The sequence below is a fragment of the Carcharodon carcharias genome, chromosome 11, assembly GCF_017639515.1.
Source record: "Carcharodon carcharias isolate sCarCar2 chromosome 11, sCarCar2.pri, whole genome shotgun sequence".
Taxonomy (NCBI): Eukaryota; Metazoa; Chordata; class Chondrichthyes; order Lamniformes; family Lamnidae; genus Carcharodon; species Carcharodon carcharias.
In genome coordinates, this window is record NC_054477.1 from 74,588,506 (window position 1) to 74,613,221 (window position 24,716).

The 24,716-nt window shown below is 41.9% G+C and overlaps 1 protein-coding gene across 12 annotated transcripts in view; it reads right to left on the reverse strand.

The window, feature by feature from the left end:
* LOC121283948 (mitogen-activated protein kinase kinase kinase kinase 4) overlaps positions 1-24,716 on the reverse strand; it is a 355,829-nt gene that overhangs the window by 14,038 nt on the left and 317,075 nt on the right. For all 12 annotated transcript variants that reach the window (XM_041198761.1, XM_041198757.1, XM_041198759.1 and 9 more), the window contains 2 exons: positions 13,220-13,354; positions 3,855-3,955 (listed from right to left, as the gene is read on the reverse strand). In XM_041198761.1, the coding sequence (XP_041054695.1) occupies positions 3,855-3,955; positions 13,220-13,354 (236 nt within the window). The remainder of the gene's footprint in view (positions 1-3,854; positions 3,956-13,219; positions 13,355-24,716) is intronic.

Below are 24,716 nucleotides of genomic sequence, written 5' to 3' on the forward strand. Positions count from 1 at the left end.
TGAAGAGTGTGCAGGAACAGACTGGAGTCAAAACTGGAGTCAATGGGAATCAGAGGGATAACTCTCCACTGGTTGGAGTAATACCTAGCGCAAAGGAAGTTGGTTGTTGGAGGTCAATCATCTCAGTTCCAGGGCATCATGGCAGGAGTTCCTCAGGGTAGTGTCCTCGGTCCAACCATCTTAGCCGCTTCATCAATGACCTTCCTTCCATCACTAAGTCAGAAGTGGGGATGTTCGCTGATGATTGCACAATGTTCAGCACCATTCATGACTCCTCAGATATTGAAGCAGCCCACGTCCAAATACAGCAAGACCTGGACAACATCCAGGTTGGGCTGACAAGTGGCAAGTAACATTCATGTCACACAAGTGCCAGCCAATGACCATCTCCAACAAGAGAGAATCTAACCATCACTGAATCCCCCACTAGCAACATTCTGGGGGTTACCAATTGACCAGAACTGAACTGGACTAGCCATATAAATACTGTAGCTACAAGAGCAGGTCAGAGGCTAGGAATCCTGCAGCAAGTAGCTCACCTTCTGACTCCTCAAAGCCTGTCCACAATCTACAAGGCACAAGTCAGGAGTATAATGGAATATTCTCCACTTGCCTGGATGCGTGTAGCTCCAACAACACTTAAGAAGCTTGACACCATCCAGGACAAAGCAGCCCACTTGATTGGCACCCCATCCACAGACATTCACTCCCTCCACCACTGAAGAACAGTGACAGCAGTGTGTACCACCTACAAGATGCACTGCAGAAATTCACCAAGGCTCCTTAGACAGCGCATTCCTAACCCATAGCCACTACCATGTAGAAGGACAGGGGCAGCAGATACAATGAATCATCACCACCTGGAAGTTCCCCTCCAAGTCACTCACCATCTTGACTTGAAAATATATTGCTGTTCCTTCATTGTTGCTGGGTCAAAATCATGCAACTGCCTGCTTAATGGCACTGTGGTGTACCTACACCGTAGGGAATGCAGTGGTTCAAGGCAGCTCACCAACACCTTCTCAAAGGCAATTAAGGATGGGCAATAAATGCTGGCTAAGTCAGTGGTGCCCACAAATGAATAAAAACAAGGAACTGAAGATGGTAAGACAGATAGAGAGCAGTTAATGCTTCATCCTAGGTTTAATTAATAGGGGCATGAAGTGCAAGAGCAAGGAGATAATGCTGAGCTTGTATAAGACACTAGCTTGGGCTCAGCTGAAGTATTGCATCGAGTTCACGGCGCTGCACATTAGGAAGGATGTGAACACACTGGAGAGAGTGCAGAAAAGATTCATGAGAAGGATTCCAGGGATGACGAACTTCAGCCATGAAGACAGTTCGGAGATGTTGAGACTGTTTTCTTTGAAGAAAAGAAGGCAGAGAGAGATTTGGATAGAGGTATTCAAAAATCATGAGGGGTCTCGAGGTAAGGAGAAACTGTTCCCACTTGTGAAAGGATTGAGAAGGAGAAGGTACAGACTTAAGGTAATTTGCATAAGTGATATGTGAAAAAATAATTCACGCAGCCAATGGTTAAGGTCTGGAATGCAATGCCTGAGATTGTAGTGGAGGCAAGGTGAATTGAGGCTTACAAAAGGGAATTAGAATCTTAATTGAAAAGGATCAATATGCAGGGTTCTAAGGAGAAGGCGGAAAAACGGTATGGCGGAAAAATGGTACTAAGCAAGTAGCTCATTTGGAGAGCCAGTGCAGGCACAATTGGCCCAATTGCCTCCTTCTGTGCTGTGAAAATTCTGTGATTCTGAGTTCCATACTTTCACCATTCTTTGACAGAATTCCCTATTGTGTTTCTTGTTGATCATCTAATTAATGGCCTCTACTTACGTTCTTCCCACAAGAGGTGGTGGCGTTGCCATGCACTTGTTGCCCTTGTCCTTTTAAGTGGTAGGGGTCATGCTTTTGAAAGGTACTGTCGAAGGAGCCACAGCATGTTGCTGCAGTGGATTTTGTAGAAGGCACACACTGTAGTCATGGTGTACCAGTGGTGGAGGGAGTAAATATTTAATGTGGTGGATGTAGTGCCAATCAAGTGAACTGCTTTGTCCTGGATGGCATTGAGCTTACTGAGTGGTTTTGGTGCTGCGCCCACTCAGCCAATTGGACAGCTATATTGGTTGTAATCCCAACTAGCTGGAAAATTGTGTAGAGACATTGGAGGAGAATGATATGGTCAACCGAGTGAAAGGCTGCAGACAGGTAGAGAAGGCCGAGGAGGTATAACAATTATTGAGGCAAGCATTCATGCAATGATCACTTTTTGCTAGAAGATCATTTAATATTAGAATATTAAGTAATCCCATTTTATTACACATTCCCAAATGTAAGATAGCCTGATTTGATTCCACAATGTATTATTCTAAGAAACTGTTCCCACAAAACTGTTTTTCAAGGCTACCTTTGCTAATATCATTTGCCTAATCTGTATGAAGATTGAAGTTGCCCATGGTTATTGCAGTACCTTTCTTACAAGCCCCCATAATTTCATGATTAATGCTATGTCCAGCAGTCCTGCTATGGGTCAAATAGGCTACTTCCACCAGTGACTTCTTTCCCTTGCTATTTCTTATCTCCACTCCACTGATTCTACATCTGATCTTCTGAGCCAAGATCATGTCTCAGTTCTGTACTTATCTAATCCTCTGTAAACAAAGTTACCTTACCTCCATTTCCTTTCTTTCTTTTCTTCCAAAATGTCTAGTACCCCTTGGTCATCTTGCAACCATGGTTCTCAGATGGCAATCAGATGATACTTATCTCTATATGTGCCATCAATTCATCCATCTTGTTACAAATGCTGCTTGCATTTAAATAAGACATCTGTAATTCTGTCTTTTTATCATTTTCCCTGCTCCGATGCTATGGTGGTACACTAACTCTTCCTGCCACACTCTGGTTATCATTACCCATGACCTTGCACCTTGCCCTTTCAGTAACTTTCTAAGTTTTCCTTTACTTAAACCCTCCCCCTGATTGTTTAGTTTAAAGTCGTATCTCCAGCCTTAGTTACTTGATTCACCAGGACACTGGTCCCCGCATGGTGTTCGTGAAGTCCTTCCCAACCAAACAGCTCCCTCTTTCCTTAGCACAAGTGCCAGCACCTGTTGAAATCAAACCCATTTTCCCCACAACAATTTTTAAACCATGCATTCAACTCTGATCTTAACGACCCAATGCCATTTAACTTGTGGCAAAGATAGTAATGCAATAATCATCTTTATGGTTCATCTTTTTAATTTAGCCCGTCATCCAAATATAGAGGTAGTACTTGTAGAAAATTGTCACCACAGTTGACATGAAATAAATTTTCCAAAAACATAAATGGACTTATATTTAAATAGTGCATTTCACAATTAGTGTTTCGTAGTTCACTTTGCAGCCAATTAAGTTTCCTTTTTAAAAAGTATAGTCACTGTGGTAATGCAGGAAATGAGGGAGCCAATTTGCACACAGCAAGCTTGCAGAAACAGCAATGTGATAATGACCAGATAATCTGTTTTAGTGATATTGATCGAGGGGTGAATATTGGCCAGAATACCAGCATAACACACCCGCTCCTCTTCAAAAAAAATGCCATTGGATCTTTTAAATATCTGAGGAGCAGACGAGGCCTCATCTTAACATCTCATCTGAAGGACGGCATCTCCAATAGTGCAGCACTCCCTCAGGACTGCACTGGAATGTCAGGGTAGATTTTTAGGCTCAAGTCTCAAAGAGTGGGACTTGAACCTACAACTTTCTGACTCAGGACCAGAGCGCTACTTATCTGGGCCACGGCAAACACCAACTACGAACTAAAACTATGGCAAATATTTTCCGCAGTTACCACTTACCTTAAAGGCCATAAATTTGTGGTATGGCTTTGGTGCCCATGCATAGACTTCCACAGAATTCTTCAAAGCAATCACTAAAAACTTGATCCTCTCATATTTTACTGGAAAAGGAAATTAATTTTTAGTATTGTATAGACAGAAGTAAAACATCCGCAGCTTATTTTAATTAAGCAGCTTTAAGTAGGGTTATTAATTCAACTACCAAGCTAGACTGATGCAGTAACAAAGTTTACAAAACAAAGAAATGTGATAGAATGGATAAGGAATGAAGTAACTCAAAACTGAAAATATCATGGGAAGGAAGCATTAATATCTGCAAATATCTTGGAAAATTAAATTGTCATCAATTGTTAAACAACTTTGGGAAACCAAAAATTTGACGAATGAAATCTCAGAAAAGGTTTCACTTTTAAGCATGAAAATTTCAACCTAAAGAGCCAAAGATGCCTCATTAACCCTTCAATGGTCACAAAGCTATTTAGGTTTGATCGCATTACACTCCTGACTTATTTTAGCCTTATTTTATCTATGTCAATTTTAAAATTGATATCATATGTCAATGTCATGGATATAACTCAATAACAATCCAGCATAAGTTAAAAGAAAAAATTTAAGACAACTTCCTGACAGTTAGAATTTAGTAATGTTCTGAGGGTATGTACAATGCAAAATAAAAGGTTAGCAATTTCAACATAAGCCAGCATGCCTATTAAGGATATTGAACATCTGGTAAGAGGAAGTCAGACAGGAAGCTGAGTTAATAATTGTTCGGTAGTACAGAACTTAAATATTTCAACAAATCTCAGTTAAAACGTAGTGAAATGCTTTTCACATTATCTAGCAATATTTTTATTGCGTATACACATACAGCACTGAAACAAGCTATTCAGTTCAAGCAGTTTATGCCAGAGTTTATGGTTCACACGAGTTTCCTTTCACTCCATTTTATATAAACCTGTCATCATATCCTTCTATTCCTTTCTCCATGTGTTTATCTCACTTTCTCTGAAAAGCACCTATCCTACTTTCCTCAACTACTTCTTGAAAACAAAGGGTATAATGAGAATGAGAAACTTAAAATAATTATTAGCAAAGAAAAAGTACTGGAACATTAACAGATCTCCTGGGCCTGGTGGCCAATACTTTATGGAGTTTTAAAAGGGGTGGTTAGAGAGTTAGTAGATGGATTCAGAATTCCTAGATGCTACAATGGTCCCTGTAGATTACAAGGTAGTAAATGTAATCCCACGGGACAAAAAAATGAGGGAGAGAGAATACAATGCTTCCTTGAGGAGGAAGCACACCCCCCCCACCTTCCGATCTACATGCACCCTTACACCCACCACCCACCCCGCTTCCTGACCTGCTCAAACCCTCCCAGCCCAAGACCCTGGATGTGCCCATTTCTGGGATCCATGGACCTTCTTCCTCCTCCTCTTGTAGTCCTAGCAGCAGCCGCTAACGCACTACTGTCGCTGCTGGGACTGATGGAGCTGTTGCCCATTCAGATTGGCTGGCAGTTCCAGAGGGGTGGACTTCATCCCCAGTGAGGAGTGCAATTTCCAGCTAATCACATCCCCCTCACCATTAGCACAAATTTGAGGAAATATTTTTTCACTTGAGAGGATTGTGAATCTTTGGAATTCTCTAGACCAGAAGGTTGTAGATGCTCAGTTGATAAGTATAATCAGAACTGCGTTTGATAGTTATTTGGGCACTAAGGGAATCAATGTTTTTTTAAAATTCTTTCACGGGATGTGGGCGTATCTGGCTAAGCCAAGATTTACTGCCCATCCCTAATTGCCCGCGAGAAGGTGGTGAGCTGCTTTCTTAAGTCGCTGCAGTCCATGTGGTGTAGGTACACCCACAGTGCTATGAGTGAGGGAGTTCCAGGATTTTGACACTGCAACAGTGAAGGAACGGCAATATAGTTACAAGTCAGGATGGTGTGGGCCTTGGAGGGGAACTTCCAGGTGGTGGTGTTCCATGCATCTGCTGCCCTTGTCCTGCGTATGGGAATGGGACAGGAAAATGGAGTAGACGTAGTGGTTCAGCCATGATCGTACTGAATGACAGAGCAGGCTTGATGGGTTACATGGTATACACCTGCTCCAATTTCTTAAGTGATAGCTTAGTAAGCATTCTTATTATTCTTTGGGTAAAAGCGGCTTCTCATGATCCCTATTGGTGGCTATCTTATATCGATACCTCTGCTAAAATTAGGGGCTATCTTCTCTATATCTACTTCATCAAATCCCTTCACAATTTTAAAGAGGGCCTCTCAGCCTTCTCGTTTCCACTGAAGCCCCAGCCTTTTCAGCCTTTCCTGTTAAGTATAAACCCTCAGATCTGGTATCATCCTTGTGAATCCTTTTACATCTTCTCCAGTGCTTCTATATAATTTTTATGATATGGGGCCAGAATGGTTCACAGTACTTCCACTGTGGTCTAATCAAGCTTTGGTACAAGTTTAACATAATCTCTCTGTTTTTCTATTCTTTCTTTCTAGAAATGAACCTCACTACTTGGTTTGTTTTTTCCCTTTTTACAAAAGATCTTAGTAACCTGCATCACTACTTTTAGTGATTTCTTTATCTGCAACCCTGACTCTTCTACCTCATTTAGATTCTTATTATCCAAGCAGTATCTGGACATCTTATTCTTCCTACCACAGTTTAACATTAGCGGACCAAAAATTCTAAATCCTTTTCCCAATCCACATAAATATTTAAACATTGAAATTAAGCAAACAAAAAAGTCAAGTATATTAATAAAATTCAATTGTAAACGTCCCTCAGATATTCATCATCTGGTTAGAACCTCTATCATAGATCCATCTATGTCTCATATTTATGGTAGTTTGACTCTTTGGTCATTCAGTTGTGATCTTTCTCTGTAAAGCAAAGATCAAAAGAAACATCCTGGCATTTATTAGAAGGCTGTAATCCTATCTTTTTTCTCTTCTGATGCCAATGGACTGTAATGTATTTCCAGCAGTTGCTTTGGTTTGTTGAGATTTGGCATGTGGAACAGGGGGATGGGACAGGAGAGAAGAAATCATGTTGAGAAACTTCCTTTTTGAAAGCGTGATGTTTTCAACAATATTTAAAAATCACTTTTGCTTCTCCATTTCTTTCAAGTCTCTTCCCCCAGCTACATGGCAATACACACAATTTACAATGTCACTCTAGCTGATCACTATAAATTTCATAATGCAATGGGCTGATTATTGTACAAAAAATATTTAATCCCTAATAAAAAACATGAAAAGTAGGTGCTCAAACCAGATTGTGTCAGAGGGTGGAACTGACTACCAGCATAAACCAATTCTTGCAGGAAAGGTGGGAAAATAAAGACAATTTGCTTTAAAATCTTTTTGTACATTGAGAAATATGTGATGAAGCTTAGGGGAAGTGGGAGGGGAAAGAGAGAAGAGCCTTTCAACAAAATCAGGTGTCCTTATTTTGCATTGAGAATAATGGTGATGCTGATGGTAAATCAGACCACAATTTCCAGAGCCAGCACATGCACATGAAAATCTGAGTAATGCTCTGAGTAACCTTATTCTTCCAGAGACTGCTCTACATCAGTGCCTCACCACTTCAAGGGGAGCGGGGCGTAAAGCAGCCAGACTCCGAGGGGAGCGGGGCGTAAAGCAGCCAGACTCCGAGGGGAGCGGGGCGTAAAGCAGCCAGACTCCGAGGGGAGCGGGGCGTAAAGCAGCCAGACTCCGAGGGGAGCGGGGCGTAAAGCAGCCAGACTCCGAGGGGAGCGGGGCGTAAAGCAGCCAGACTCCGAGGGGAGCGGGGCGTAAAGCAGCCAGACTCCGAGGGGAGCGGGGCGTAAAGCAACCAGACTCCGAGGGGAGCGGGGCGTAAAGCAACCAGACTCCTAGGGGAGCGGGGCGTAAAGCAACCAGACTCCGAGGGGGGCGGAGCGTAAAGCAGCCAGACTCCGAGGGGAGCGGGGCGTAAAGCAGCCAGACTCCGAGGGGAGCGGGGCGTAAAGCAGCCAGACTCCGAAGGGAGCGGGGCGTAAAGCAGCCAGACTCCGAAGGGAGCGGGGCGTAAAGCAGCCAGACTCCGAGGGGAGCGTGGTAGAAAGCAGCCAGACTCCGAGGGGAGCGTGGTAGAAAGCAGCCAGACTCCGAGGGGAGCGTGGTAGAAAGCAGCCAGACTCCGAGGGGAGCGTGGTAGAAAGCAGCCAGACTCCGAGGGGAGCGTGGTAGAAAGCAGCCAGACTCCGAGGGGAGCGTGGTAGAAAGCAGCCAGACTCCGAGGGGAGCGTGGTAGAAAGCAGCCAGACTCCGAGGGGAGCGTGGTAGAAAGCAGCCAGACTCCGAGGGGAGCGTGGTAGAAAGCAGCCAGACTCCGAGGGGAGCGTGGCAGAAAGCAGCCAGACTCCGAGGGGAGCGTGGCAGAAAGCAGCCAGACTCCGAGGGGAGCGTGGCAGAAAGCAGCCAGACTCCGAGCGGAGCGTGGCATAAAGCAGCCAGACTTCGAGGGAAGCAGGGCATAAAGCAGCCAGACTCCGAGAGGAGCGTGGCAGAAAGCAGCCAGACTTCGAGAGGAGCGGGGCATAAAGCTGCCAGACTTCAAGAGGAGCGGGGCATAAAGTTGCGAACCAGGAGCCAGTCAGAGCCGCACTCGGAAAGAAAAATCGAGATGTGACATCACAGGAAAGCAGGTAGTGGTCAGCTGGTGAGTATTTTCTATTTCTCTTATCTATGCTAGGGAACTTCAATTGGAGAAAGTAGAACATTAATTGAAATAAGAAGAGTATAAGCAGAACTAGATGCACCAATTAAAATTTAAAGTAAAGTAATTAGTTAATTAAAACATTACAAAGATGGCAGGGCATGCGAAGCGTTGCAACAGCAGCAAGTGGGAGCTCATGGACTCCAGTGTGATCCAAGGCAAACATGTCTGTAGTATCTGTGGCTCGTGGAACTTTGGCTCAGAGTTGATGAGCTGGAGTCTGAACCACAGACATGCGATGTATCAGGGAGGGGGAAAAGTACCTGGACACTTTGTTCCAGGAGGCATTCACAGCTCTTGGACTAGGGTCTTCTAATTTGGCCCATCGTCAGGAACAGGAGGGTGTAACTGCAAGTGAGGCAGATATGGGGATCAAGAAGGTAGGAGGGGAGGAGCCTCAGCCTTTGCAATTGTCCAACAGGTTCGAGGTTCTTGCAGCTTGTATGGACGAAAGCGATGGCTGCAGGATGGATGAGCGAACTGACCTTGGCACCGTAGTACAGGAAGCCATTTAAGTGGGGGGAATCAATAGGAATGTAATGATAACAGGGACAGTATAGTTAGGGGGATAGACACCATTCTCTGTAGCCAAGAGCGAGAGTCCAGAAGACTGTGCTGCCTGCCTGGTGCCAGGGTTCAGGACATCTGCTATGGGCTGGACAGGAACTTTCAGTGAGAGGGGGAACAATTCCATTGTCGTGGTCCAAGTCGGTAACAACGACATAGGAAGAACTAGGAAAAAGGTTCTGCTGAGGGACTATGAGCAGCAAGGGGCTAAATTAACAAACAGAACCTCAAAGGTATTAATCTCTTAACTATAACCTGAGCCATGAGCAAATTGGCGTAGAGTAAATCATTTTGGTGTGGGAGAAATGAGTTTCGATTCATGGGGCACTGGCAAGAGTACTGGGGAAAGGGGAAGTTGTACAGTTGGGACAGTCTTTAGCCAAACTGTGCTGGGACTAGTGGTCTGGAGAGTCATATAACTAGGGTGGTAGAGGGGAGCTTTAAACTAGATAGTGGTGGCGAGGGATCAAGTGAGGGATCATGTGATAAATTAAAGGGAGAAGACAAAGCATTTAGGACTATATCAGGGAGAGAAAGAATATTAATCTAAAGGAACTTCAAGTGTCATATCATCTACTTTAGAAAAAGACAGATTATAGTTTGAGAGAGATTCCAGAAAAACAACCAGCTTACATCAGCTGCATCATGACTGGAATTTCAGAATCACTGAAGGAACAATCAGAACATTTTTTTTAATGGACTTTAACTCTTATCAATTCCACTTCCTCCATCCTGTAACTTGGTTTGTTTTGCTAGTGGGTGCATGTGAATATATGTTGCAGGATTCTTTTTTTTTTAAATCATTCACAGGATGTGGGCTTCACTGGCTGGGCCAGCATTTATTGCCCATCCCTAGCTGCCCTTGAGAAGGTGGTGGCAAGCTGCCTTCTTGAACTGCCGCAGTCCATGTGGTGCAGGTACACCCACAGTGCTGTTAGGAAGGACGTTCCAGGATTTTGACACAGCGATAGTGAAGGAATGGTGATATATTTCCAAGTCAGGATGGTGAGTGACTTGGAGGGGAGCTTCCAGGTGGTGGCGTTACCATCCATCTGTTGTCCTTGTCCTTCTAGACGGTAGTGGTCGTGGGTTTGGAAGGTGCTGTCGAAGGAGCCTTGCTGAATCCCTGCAGTGCATCTTGTAGATGGTACACACTGCTGCTAATGTGTGTCGGTGCTGGAAGGAGTGAATGTTTGTGGATGTGGTGCCAATCAAGTGGGTTGCTTTGTCCTGGATGGGGTCAAGCTTCTTGAGTGGGAGGCATGTGGACAGTATTCCATCACACTCCTGACTTGTGCCTTGTAGATGGTGGACAGATTTTGAGGAGTCAGCAGGTGAGTTGCTCGTCGCACAATTCCTAACCTCGTGTAGCCATAGTATTTATATGGCTCGTCCAGTTCAGGTAATGGTAACCCCCAGGATGTTGATAGTGGGGGATTCAGTGATGGTAATGCCATAGAACATCAAGGGACGATGGTTGGATTCTCTCGTTGGAGATGGCCATTGACTGACACTTGTGTGGCGTGAATGTTACTTGCCACTTGCAATTGTCCAGGACGGGCTGCATTTGGACATGGACTGCTTCAGTTTCTGAGTCACAGCGAATGGTGAATATTGTGGAATCATCAGGAACATCCCCACTTCTGACCTTTTGATGGAAGGAAGGTCATTGATGAAGCAGTTGAAGATAGTTGGGCCGAGGACGTTACCCTGAGGATTTCCTGCAGTGATGTCCTGGAGCTGAGATGATTGTCCTCCAACAACCACAACCATCTTCCTTTGTGCTAGGTATGACTCCAACCGGCGAAGATTTTTTCCCGATTCCCACTGACTCCAGTTTTGCTCCAGCTCATTGATGTGACACTCAGTCAAATACGGCCTTGATATCAAGGGCAGTCACTCTTGCCTCACCTCGGGAGTTCAGCTCTTTTGTCCATGTTTGAACCAAGTCTGTAATGAGGTCAGGAACCAAGTGGCCCTGGCGGAACCCAAACTCGGCGTCAGAGGTATCTTATACTTTTACCTGAGTGAGTTTTTAAACAATAAAACTAACTCCTTGTTAACCCAAGAGATCTGTCTGGCTTATTACTTCATATAGTTTACATATAATCAAGCATATACTGAAAAATCTTAATTTTCTAAAAATTATCACCAACTTTAAGAGTCAAAGAGAGGCGAATTTATTCATCCCTTTGGACTTGGTTGTAACAGCACGGGTGGAGGATTGGTTAGCTAACAGGAAGCAGAGAGTAGGGATAAGGGGCCATCTCTGATTTGGCAAGCTTTAACTCTGGAGTGTCACAGAGATCAGCGCGTGGCCTCAACTATTTACAATCTGTACCACTGACTTGGATGAACGGACTGAATGTATGGTTGCTAAATTTGCTGAAGAAACAAAGATAGGTAGGAGAGTAAGTTGTGAGGACATAAGGAGTCTGCAAAGGGATATAGAGAGGTTAAGTGAGTGGGCAAAAATTTGGTAGATGGCATATAATGTGGGAAAATGTGAACTTGTCCACTTTGGCAGGAAGAAAAAAAGATTCTTTAGAGATTCAGAACCCTGTAATACAAAAATCTGGGTGTCCTGGTACATGAATTACAAAAAGTTAGTTTGCAAGTATAGCAAGTGATTGGGAAGACAAATAGGAAGTTATTGTTTATTGGAAAGGGAATGGGATATATAAGTAGTGAAGTTTTGCAACAGTTTTACACAGATTTGGTGAGACCACATCTGGAGTACTGCGTACAGTTTTGGTCTCCTTATTTAAGAAAGGACCTAACTGCATTAGCAGTTCAGGGAAGGTTCACTCGACTTGAGTCCTGGGATGAAAAGATTATCTTAAAAGGAAAGATTGGACAAGTTGGATCTATACCCATTGGAGTTTAGAAAAACAAGAGGTGATCTTATGAAGCATACAAGATTCTAAAGGGAATTCACAGGGAGGATGCTGAAAGGATGTTTCCCTTTGTAGGAGAAACTAGAGCTAGGGGGTCACAGTTCAAAATAAGTGTTTGCCCATTTAAGATGGAGATGAGGTTTTTTTTTCTCTCGCAGAGGGTAATCAGTCTATGGAATTCTCTTCCCCAGGGAGCAGTGGAGGCAAGGTCATTGAATATTTTTAAGGCAAAAGTTAGATAGATTCTTGATTGACAAGGGAGACAAAAGGGGTAGTCAGGAAAGTAGAGTTGAGGTCACAATCAGATCAGCCATGATTTGATCAAATGGTAGCGTAGGCCCAAGGGGCTGAATAGCTTACTCTTGCTACTAATTCATATGTTCGTATAGAGTACTTAGCCAATGTTTACCGACTAAACATATAAGAAAAAGGTAGGGCTTGTGCATTCTGGTATAAATGAATTTTTAAGGGCGTGATAAACCATAATTATCAACAACTTCTCTAACACTGAAAATATAACTTCACAAACACAAGGTGGTATTTTCCAGCCCTCATGCCGGTGGGATCTTCCAGTGCCGCTGATGTGAATGGAGATTTTAATGGCTCGGCAGCCCCACCTCACAGTCGGGGTGGCAGGGGGTGAAAGAGTTGGAAAATTTCAGTGACAGAATCTCATTCTTTCAGAATTTAATTAGTGCTGTAGCTTTTTTTAAATATTAAAACAAAATGGTTTTCCTTTATCTTTGTCTCTTGTCCAATCCCACCTTTCTTTCCCGTTTATTATTTTGTTTTCTGTACCCAAGCTTACAATGAACTAAATCTAATGTATATTTCCTCATTTTTACTTATTGCACACAATATATTAGGCACAGCCAGGTAAAGTTGAGCACATGAATTCTGCATCACAATGTTCCTTCGCCACAACATCAGTATTTCCAGCAGCACTCGTGTCAATAATATTTTCAATTATGTATCATAATGCCAAAAACTGATTTAATAAAAGGACTTCACCCACACAAATACTACAGGTCAATGACAGATGAAAATAATGTATATTTCACATAATTTGTAATGCTGCAGGACACGTTAATTGTTTTTGCAACTTCGCTACTTTTTGTAGGTTATGTTTTAAAGATTTTCTCACCAACTTTGTAGTGTACACATCCTTCCAAGTCCCCAACTGTTGTCCAGCCTTGCTTTTTTTCTACTTCAGGATCATTGTGCAATATCTTGTTTCTTAACCAGGACAGGTAATATACTCGCAATTTGTTTTTCTTCCCTTTAAGCAGATAATACAAAGATATTGATGCTTACATTTTAGAAGAGAGTTTAACTATATAATGTAATATAATAAAACTATATACCTAAATATTGTAACAAGAGTATTAGTTGTAAAGGCATGCTCATGAATCTGCAGGCAACAGCACTTTGGATGAACTGAAGCTAACAGTTTAACAATTCATATCTGACCTCATGTCACTGAAGCTTTTTCAGTCTGTGTGTTGATGTACCTGCCTGGCTGAAATTTGGAGATTGCCTGAAGCAGATCAGACCAGAGATCTTCTGTCGAATCATTTCACCTGTTTACCTAATGTTTGCTGTATAATAAGCATATTTGACAATTAAAGCCTAAATCACAATCTAGTGTAGTATAATGCTAATGCACCTGAACATCATTAGAGAGGGCAACAAAAACTGCTGAACAAAAGAGAAGAAGGTTCAGTGCTTAATACCTAGAAACATCATTCTTATGACAACATACCTAAGCAAAGTGAAAATACTTCCATGGAAGATAAAGCTCACCTATGGCATTGATCAATGAGGTAACTCCAAATACAGAAGAGCAAATCTACCATTGCCCTTCCCCTTCTTCCTAATATAATTGTAATGGCATCAGGCACTCACAGACCAGCAATCCAAATCAAAGCAAGTGGAGCTATAAGAGTATTTACAAATTTCACAAGGACTTGAGCAGTGAGAAGTCAATGGAATTAGCCCATTTAGATGTTAAACAAAATGAAATGTGAAACCAGAGAAGAACCACTTCTCAAGACATGGGGAGAAGGAACACTGTCCATCAGAACTGGAGACATTAGGTAAACAGGAGTACTGATGATTTCTTAACGTGAGAAAGCTATTTTTATAGCAAGTCTGATAACGAAGGCAAATTCGAGCACAAAACTTTTCAGGGAATAATTTCACCAAATCAATCTGATACCAAATTTTTCTGAAGAATCATGAAATAATTTGTTTTGCAGGGCCGTTTTAAATTATTAGCAAACAACCATAAGTATAAGGAACTGAAATTGGGATACCATTACTCAACAGTAAGGCACTCAATTTCTTCACATAGTTTTCGATCTCTATTGGATCTATGAAAATGTACAATGTGCTATTGTTGCTAATTTTGACATAATACTTGAAGTACAAAGGTAAAAGATTTTTCTTTAAGAAGTTGCATAGAGTTCCACACAGTCCTTCGGGAACTAATTAATCAAACTGGAAGATATTTGGAAACTGTGGCAGAATGGTGAGAGTTTAACGATTATAAATGCGTGTCAATTAATTTAGAAGCAACTCCAGTTGGTCTAAGAACATGTCAGTTTGACCAGTGGATGCAAAGTTGTTACACAAATGAGATGATATGGCTTGAGCGCAGAATTCCAGAAAGCAAATGGGTGACCAGATTCTTCCCATTCCTGCAATATACTGTACAGAAAGACCTGTAATGCTTCAACACTACCAATGTCAAATTTGCACGATATTAAAACATAATCCTTCCTCCATTAATTGTGTATCGGACTACTGGTGCATTGCAAATCATAATTTCATCAATCAGTTGCAAACTTGCTCCTTAAGACATCATAATTAAACAAACTGCTTGCAGATTGAATTTGTTTACATACGAGATAGGTGAGTTCCAAAGTTTTGAAGCAGACTTAACACTTTTAAATGTTTCACAATTACAAAAGACAGGACAGTATGTATAGATCACTGGGAAAGATCCACAATAGTCAATACAGATTTTAAAACTATGAATTATAAACTAGAAGCTGTGCATGAGTCAATATATATAGGCAATTATTATGAAAGCAAAATATTGCAGATGGTGGACATATGAAATAAAAGCAAAAAACGCTGAAAATACTTGACAGGTTGAGTTATTGTTTCAGGTCAGTGACTTTGTCAGAACTGTTAACTCTACTTCTCTCTGTACAGGTTCTGCCAGCTGTGTATATCCAGCATTTTCTACAGGAAATATTATCTTGGCCAAAACAATATTCATGGTTCAATAAAAATAAAATTATAGTACATTCTCTATGAGGTCTTCTTGTGACGCAGTGGGTAGCGTTCCTGCCTCTGAATCAGGGGCTCTGGGTTCAAGTGCCACTCTAGGACGTGATGGCTATGGAAGGTGTGTTCATAATGTGGCTACCTATAAATTCTTCCAATATCCCCATGGCAGGCAGTAAGAGTGGGAGAGTCTCCTGGTCAGCAGTGCTTGATGTGGAGTGGCATCCGTGAAACTATAGCCTCTGGCAAAAAGTTGGCAACCTATTCTTGGAAAAATTAGCTATGGGAACAAACATAAGCACGTGCTTTGTCTGCCTCCTGTGTCATTAGATACGGAAAGCTAACATTCTGTGGTATAAGTATCATATTGTCTACTGATGACAGATGAGAAGGAACTAAGAATATCGTTTGGAAAGATCATATGAGCAAGATAGATATGGCATGACATGAAGTTCTAAAGGATCAAAGCCTCTAGATAATTTGTTTCTCTTCGCTATGAGATGAAGGCAATTTATTTTTCATGTATTAATTGAATAAGTTGGGGAAAATGCAGTTGAAATCACTTTTGAACATAGCATCCCATTCAAATTTATTAGTTTAAGTTACTAAGTTTTGTAACCCATCATTTTTTGCAAGAAGCACATTTTCTGTCTGAAATGAACAATCCATCACTCACTAAAGAAGTACTTCAAACATTTCTCTAAAAATAATTGTTTTTGTAATTCTAAGGTTGGCATTCATATTCTTATTTGCAGAGTATTTTGTAGTTTTATATATGTTTATGTAACAAATATTTTGTAACTACGTGTACCTCTCCTTTATTGGTGTTTGCCCATCTTAAATCTTAAAACACAATGATCAATTTGCCTTTTCTAGTCAGCTGCCATAGGTCGCTCAGTCCCAATAAACAAGAACTGTTGATTATAGGGATACTACTTATATTCACAATGAGATTTAGTAAGAAAATCATTAAATATTCTTGCAATACATTTCACTCTCAGTCATTAAAGGTACTATTCTATTTCCTGTTAAATTTTCCATTTCAATAGTGTATTATTTCCCAGAATAAGGGAACAGAAATGATTTGCCCTCAGTTATCAGCCACTGTTCTATAATCAACTACTCGAAAGTGTGTTAGCATAATATTCCAGAGCATTCTCTCATCAACTAGAGTTTAGTTTTGCACTCTTAATTAATCAAATTGGAGTCCCCAATCTTGGGTATACTGTCATTGGATTTGTAAAGCTGTCCACTGGAGAACAAAAATGGGAATCAACTTCAGCTGCTCTCACTTATCAAAATGCTTAACAGATGCATGGTCCAGTAAAATCTTATAAATCTCTGTAGTTTGGATCAATTTGTAATTCACCATTTTTAACAATGATAAAGAAAGCCCAAAAAGTTTGTATACTGATTTCAGACTTGGCTCAAGTCTGGACAGTGTGCACAAGTTTCAGAAACAGAGCATTTGTCTCATTTACAATTTAAAAACTGAAAATTTAACAGAAATATTTTGAATTTTTAAAATCTAAAACAACAATAGAACCTACTCTAATAAAATAACAATGGTTTTGTTTACTTCACAGCAAAATGTTTCACTGACAGTAATTTCACAGTACCTTTACTCCAAAGGTTTGACAATTTTCAGGAAAGTCATACAGTAAAGTTCATGTACAAGCTCACTTAAAGAAAAGTCCAACCTAATTACAAGTATGCAGCATAACTACTTTCTGACCACTTTTCCCTCCTGTACTAAATTCATTGCTCACCAAATATTCATGATCTTTGTTCTTCACAATACATAAGTTAATTAAGCATTCAATTATTTATCACCACCACACTGGGCACCATAGAAGAAAAAATTATTTCACAGCAGAAGGTCTCAAATTTAAAAATTTTGATGCTTAAATCAGTTTCTTGTCTGGTTACATGTTCTGGGCTAGAAATTCCAAGGAGTGGTGATCACAGTCAGATTACCACCCCAATTTTTTTTTCCTTACACTAGAATGCAATTTCACTTTTCTCGTCCAACCTTCAGGCTGGGTGAGAAAAGTGTAGAGCAGGTGTTCAGGAATCCTCTCGGTGTATGGGAAGGAGAGTTGGGGGAAAAACAGCCATGCCCCCTTATTTAGGGGACTAGTAAGTATGGAAGGAAGGTCAGGGGGTGGCTGGTGGAGGCGGCGGTGGGGGGGGGGGGGGGGGGGGGGGAGAGAGAGAGAGAGAGAGAGAGAGAGAGAGAAAAGGGAAGAATGGGACACCAAGGTGTTTTCTGGAAAGGGGGGGGGTTGTCAGGCGAGTCAGGAAGGTAATCGGGCAAGGGGTGGGAGGACTAGTCAGGGGGTCAGGAGGGGATTCTGGGGTGGTTGGGAAGAGATTCAGAGGTCAGTCGGTAGATGGGAGGTTAGTCAGGCTTACATCAACGAAATAAAAACAAAAAAACTGCGGATGCTGGAAATCCAAAACAAAAACAGAATTACCTGGAAAAACTCAGCAGGTCTGGCAGCATCGGCGGAGAAGAAAAGAGTTGACGTTTCGAGTCCTCATGACCCTTCGACAGAACTTGAGTTCGAGTCCAGGAAAGAGCTGAAATATAAGCTGGTTTAAGGTGTGTGTGTGGGGGGCGGAGAGATAGAGAGACAGAGAGGTGGAGGGGGTTGGTGTGGTTGTAGCGACAAACAAGCAGTGATAGAAGCAGATCATCAAAAGATGTCAACAACAATACTACAATAGAACACATAGGTGTTAAAGTTAAAGTTGGTGATATTATCTAAACGAATGTGCTAATTAAGAATGGATGGTAGGGCACTCAAGGTATAGCTCTAGTGGGTTTTTTTTTTTTTTTTATTTTTTTTTTATTTTATATAATGGAAATAGGTGGGAAAAGGAAAATCTTTATAATTTATTGGGAAAAAAAAAAAGAAGGGGGAAACAGAAAGGGGGTGGGGATGGGGGAGGGGACTCACGACCTAAAGTTGTTGAATTCAATATTCAGTCCGGAAGGCTGTAAAGTCCCTAGTCGGAAGATGAGGTGTTGTTCCTCCAGTTTGCGTTGGGCTTCACTGGAACAATGCAGCAAGCCAAGGACAGACATGTGGGCAAGAGAGCAGGGTGGAGTGTTAAAATGGCAAGCGACAGGGAGGTTTGGGTCATTCTTGCGGACAGACCGCAGGTGTTCTGAAAAGCGGTCGCCCAGTTTACGTTTGGTCTCTCCAATGTAGAGGAGACCACATTGGGAGCAACGAATGCAGTAGACTAAGTTGGGGGAAATGCAAGTGAAATGCTGCTTCACTTGAAAGGAGTGTTTGGGTCCTTGGACGGTGAGGAGAGAGGAAGTGAAGGGGCAGGTGTTGCATCTTTTGCGTGGGCAAGGGGTTGTGCCATAGGAGGGGGTTGAGGAGTAGGGGGTGATGGAGGAGTCCGGGAGTCCGGGACACCCTGGTCCACTCCTCCATCACCCCCTACTCCTCAACCCCCTCCTATGGCACAACCCCTTGCCCACGCAAAAGATGCAACACCTGCCCCTTCACTTCCTCTCTCCTCACCGTCCAAGGACCCAAACACTCCTTTCAAGTGAAGCAGCATTTCACTTGCATTTCCCCCAACTTAGTCTACTGCATTCGTTGCTCCCAATGTGGTCTCCTCTACATTGGAGAGACCAAACGTAAACTGGGCGACCGCTTTTCAGAACACCTGCGGTCTGTCCGCAAGAATGACCCAAACCTCCCTGTCGCTTGCCATTTTAACACTCCACCCTGCTCTCTTGCCCACATGTCTGTCCTTGGCTTGCTGCATTGTTCCAGTGAAGCCCAACGCAAACTGGAGGAACAACACCTCATCTTCCGACTAGGGACTTTACAGCCTTCCGGACTGAATATTGAATTCAACAACTTTAGGTCGTGAGTCCCCTCCCCCATCCCCACCCCCTTTCTGTTTCCCCCTTCTTTTTTTTTCCCAATAAATTATAAAGATTTTCCTTTTCCCACCTATTTCCATTATATAAAATAAAAAAAAAAATATAAAAAAAAAAAAAAACCCACTAGAGCTATACCTTGAGTGCCCTACCATCCATTCTTAATTAGCACATTCGTTTAGATAATATCACCAACTTTAACTTTAACACCTATGTGTTCTATTGTAGTATTGTTGTTGACATCTTTTGATGATCTGCTTCTATCACTGCTTGTTTGTCGCTACAACCACACCAACCCCCTCCACCTCTCTGTCTCTCTATCTCTCCGCCCCCCACACACACACCTTAAACCAGCTTATATTTCAGCTCTTTCCTGGACTCGAACTCAAGTTCTGTCGAAGGGTCATGAGGACTCGAAACGTCAACTCTTTTCTTCTCCGCCGATGCTGCCAGACCTGCTGAGTTTTTCCAGGTAATTCTGTTTTTGTTTTACATCAACGAAGCAGAATGCAGAATGGTGCTGCAACCCAGTGGCTGCCTCAGGAACTGCAATATAAAAATCTTCCATAAGTCTCTGGCTTCAATTGGGTCAGGTGAACAAGGAGGTAGATTTTTTTTTTCTTCTTTCATGGGATGTGGGCATCACTAGCAAGTCCAGCATTCATTACCCATCCTCAATTGCCCTTGAACTGAGTGGCCTGCTAGGCCATTTTAGAGGGCAGTTTGAATCAAATTGTGGGTCTGTAGTCACATGTAGGCCGGACCAGGTAAGGATGGTAGATTTCCTTCCCTACAGGACATTAGTGAACCAGATGTGGCTTTGCAACAATCGATAATAGAGTCATGTTCACCTCTGTGAGACTAGGGACTTCTTAACTGAATTCAAATTTCACCAGCTGCTGTGGTGGGATTTGAACCCATGTCCGTGGGTCATTAGCCTGGGCCACTGGATTACTAGTCCCGTGACTGTAGCTCAAATTCATGCATTTATATTGTGTCTCGATGTAACACCTGATGCTTTCTGCTTCACTTCAGAATACCCGCAATAGGACAGAGATTTACAGCCATGAAAATCGCTTTCACACAACTGCTCAATCTCCCAAAGACAAAGAAAAGGGGAACAAGATCCTTCAATCCCAAAGGCCCCTTGAAATCAATATTAAATGTAACATGATACTTAGAACAGCTCCATACAAAGAAAGGAAGCATGTTGAGGGAGAGTAAAACAAGAATTCAAACTCCTCAAATCCTTTTATGACCTCTGGCAATAAACATACCATTGGACTCATTTAGAGTCAGACATTGCGGGGGGAGGGGGGGGGGGGAGACAACTGTGAGATTCCAGTAAATTAACATCAAGAATTAAAGACAGTATACAGAAATGGATTCCAAACACTGTCCCTGACAAACTGGCTCTATTGATTTGGCTAGAGAAAGTTTGGTGCATGTTGACAAAACCAAAGGCCTGTCCAAGTGTCCCAGTGGAGTCAGGGTCCCATGTGCTTCTCTTATTTCTGGGCCCCTTTTCCCCACTTAACCCTTCCCCTCAATCATGCATATTATATTTTTGAATTGAGTTCAATTTCTGATGACATCTTAGCCTAAAGCTAATCTATCTAAAAGGTATTTTGGCACCTCCACCTCCATGCCACCCTCTTTCTGCATTTATTATTTTGCAGGATACACTGGCCGAATTTCAATATATAGAGTTAACCTAAAGATTCTTAAGTGCACTTTTCACCTGCTATACTCTACTGAAGTCATTATTTGCAACAAGCTGTAATAGAGATGTCAAGTAATTTACAACATTTAATTCAGTTTGCAGAACTTTGCGTTAAATTTGAGACATTCGTAGTCCCTCATTATGATTTGCGTTAATTTGGATACAATAAATTAAACTCATACTGTGCTTCAGTTCTTAAGAAGTCTATTGGACTCGAAACGTTAACTCACAGATGGTGCCAAACCTACTGAATTTCTCCAGTTCAGTTTTTATTTCAGATTTCCAGCATCCGCAGTATTTTGCTTTTATTTTAGATTAAACTCATCGTTTTAATCAAAATAGCATGAATACAGTATTTTTTCCTTGCCAAAATTCAATAGGCATCATCATTAAACCTATTAAGTGCATTATTACAATGCTTTTTCATCATTTATCATGTCTGCATTTAATACTGTTATAGGTGTCCGTGAGAAAATTCATTAAATCTTCCCACAAATCAGCATGTCAGGGTTACAATAATCTCAACATCCATGATTAAATCCTTCACTGACCACCTCTCGATAATACAAGAGATAGGAGCAGGAATAGACCATAGGGCCCAACAAGCCTGCTCCGCCATTCAGTATGATCATGGCTGATCTTGGGGTCTTGAAGACCACTTTCCTGCCTGCTCCCTTGATTCCATGAGAGACTAAAAATCTGGCTTTCCCAGCCTTAAATAAGAGAGATCTCTATTAGAATCCACAGCCTATTAATCCATTCTGCTTAAAAGGAAAGCAGTGTTTGAAGAACACTTTTAATTTAAGGTACTTTCCCATTTGATGAAAAAAATGATCATTATAAAAATATGAGTGAAATACTTTTGAAAACTCAAATCTTTACCTCTGATAGAGACCGTACACGGTTGAATAACTATGTGCAAGGACTTTCTGTGGCATTCCAAATCAAAGTAACTGAAGAGATCCACTGAAAGCTTTGGGGGCTGAGACTGGGACTTCAAACTAGCCTTATACATTCTTTAAGCCACCCAATCCCAGAAAAAGCTATTTTTGTGCTACAGGGTGGATGCTGAACACCGGAATAAATGTAGCAGCTTAAAACAGCAGCTTTCGAAGTTTCCTGTGTGGGATAGACACTACAAATATTGACATCCTCAAGGGGACTTCTATCCTCATTCCTGCTAGATGGTTTTAGCTACCCAAAGAAAATATTGCTATCACTTCAGGAAACCTGCTTTTATTAGCACTGAGCAACAGCAATGTGTGCGGGATTCTAGATTTTCAACTTACTGCCCAGTGTAAGACAACCATTACACTGTCAATTCACATCACCAGTTTTGTACCAAGTTGACAAATTGAAAACTTTCCCTCCTGTGTTTTCAGTGCATAGTAAGCTCAATCCCTAACAGAAATCAGATTACTTCCTGGACACCCTGGAACTCCTCACATCTTTCCCATCTCTGAAGATCAGCTCAAACTTTCCCAATATGAGCTGGCTGAGAGAAAATTCACAACAGAGCTGCTAATGTAAAAGTGTTACAATTTAATTACTCAACAGTTAACAGTTACACTGAGATCTTGCACCTCATTATAACATTCGTCAACAAGAAGCCAAATGCGTTTATTTCACTCTCCCCTCAATTGAAATCTATTCATTTTTGACACATTTATTTGCCTTACCTTAAAGATCAAGATGGTCTGTAATGGTAGGTGATAATCGGAAGTCCCGGCTGGACCTCAGCATCACACTGGACCATCCCCACTCATACTGACCCATCATTGGAACAGAGGCCTGCGGAATTCTGGGCACTGTAGTCAATTCCACCCATCTTGATGCGATTGAACCAAAACCCCAGAAAACCCTTTGCGCCTAACCTTCCTGCATTGCCCTGGCACTCAGGAAATTATGGAGCTGCCCGAGTCATGAAGCAGTCAGTCAGACGCATAGAAAAGTATTTGCTGGAGGCTGGGTCACTGTGGGGCATTGGGGCCCGGTATTTTGCACCTTGCTCATCCTCCTCTGCTGGGCCTTGACTGGAGCTTACCCAGCATATAATCGCACAGGGGTAGATCTCCCTGATTTCATCGTCAGGTAATGTTTCCACTGGTTCTCCTCCCAATTTTCAATTTCGCCTTTAGCTATCCAAAAAGGTCAACTTGCCTTCAGACCAATGGCTGGAGATATACAGAGCTGATGGCTATCTGGAAGCCACCTTGATGTTCTCAATGTTCAAAACCAGTGCCATTAACTCGACTCAGTGACCCCCAACAACAACGTAGCAAATACACGCTTCCATTTCAGGGGTTTAATAGAGATATGCCCACTTCGGGCATTCTATCACAGAGGGTTTGTGGAACATTTATAACATGTAAGAAGTAAAAAGGTTACTTGGACAAAAGCAGGAAGTTCAGGGAGGATGGGAAAACTGACCACAGCACCATGGAAAAGTTGGAGCAGCGAAAAGGAATATAGTAGTGGTAGGGGGCAGTATTGTCAGTGGGATACATTCTGTTCTCTGCATCCATGTGAGAGTGCGGAAGTCTGTGATGCAGGCCTGGTTGGGGATGGAGAGGATCTAGGAGGGGAAGGAGAAAGATACAACTGTCATGTTCCATGTGGCTACCGATGACATAGGCAGAACAAAGAAAGAGGTTCTGCTGAGGGAGTATGAACAGCTGGGGCTAAATTTAAAAGCAAACTACAAAGGTAATAGTCTCTGGATTACTAGCTGAGCCATGAGCAAATTGGCATAGGATTATCAGGGAGTGATAAGTCAAAGATCGAAGTGGGAGAAAAGGGTTTTGATTCATGGGGCACTGGCATCAGTCCTGGGCAAAGAGGGTTTTTTTTTCAGTGGGGCAGGTTTCACTTGAACTGTGCTGGGACCAGCATACTGCCAAATCGAATAACTCAGGCTGCAGCTAGGGTTTTAATCTAAATAGCAGGGGTAGGGTTCAAGTGAGGGGAAATTTAGAAAGTTAAAAAGAAAGGACAAGGCATTACTGCAGCACAGCAATACAGATAATGATAACCAGAGTGCAACAGGAAAGGACATAGCGTACAAACATAACGGCGCAGGTCAGATAAGGGAGGAATGATTAAAAAAAAAATTAAAAACTCTATCTGTCTGCTTGCAGCTTTGGAACAAGGTAGATGAACTGATGGCACAAATTGGACAAAATGGGTATTTTTAGAGAGACGTTGCAACCATTCAAAGGTACTTGACATTTTGAAAGGATAAGAAGAAAGGAAAAGAATGTGGGTAGCTCCGTTAATAAGATCAATATAATAATGAGAAATGATCTTGGCTCAGATGATCAAGATGCAAAATCAGTTCTTCTGGTGATAAGAAATAGCAAGGGAAAGCAGATCCTAATGGGAGTAATTATTATAGGCCCCTAACAGTAGCTACACTGTAGGACAGAGTGAAACTCAAGAAATAATGTGAGCTTATAAGAAAGGTACTGCAATAAGCGTGGATGACTTTAATCATCACATAGATTGGACAAATCATACTGGTAAAGATAAGCCTAAGAATGAGTTCATATAGTGTATTTGTAACTAATTTTTTTAGAATATGTTGTGGAACTATCCAGGGAATAGGCTATTTTAGGTAATATGCAATGAGACAAGATTAATTAATGATCGCATGGTAAAAGACCCTCTTGGAAAGAGTGATCACGTGTTGAATTTCACATTCAGTTTGATGGTAAA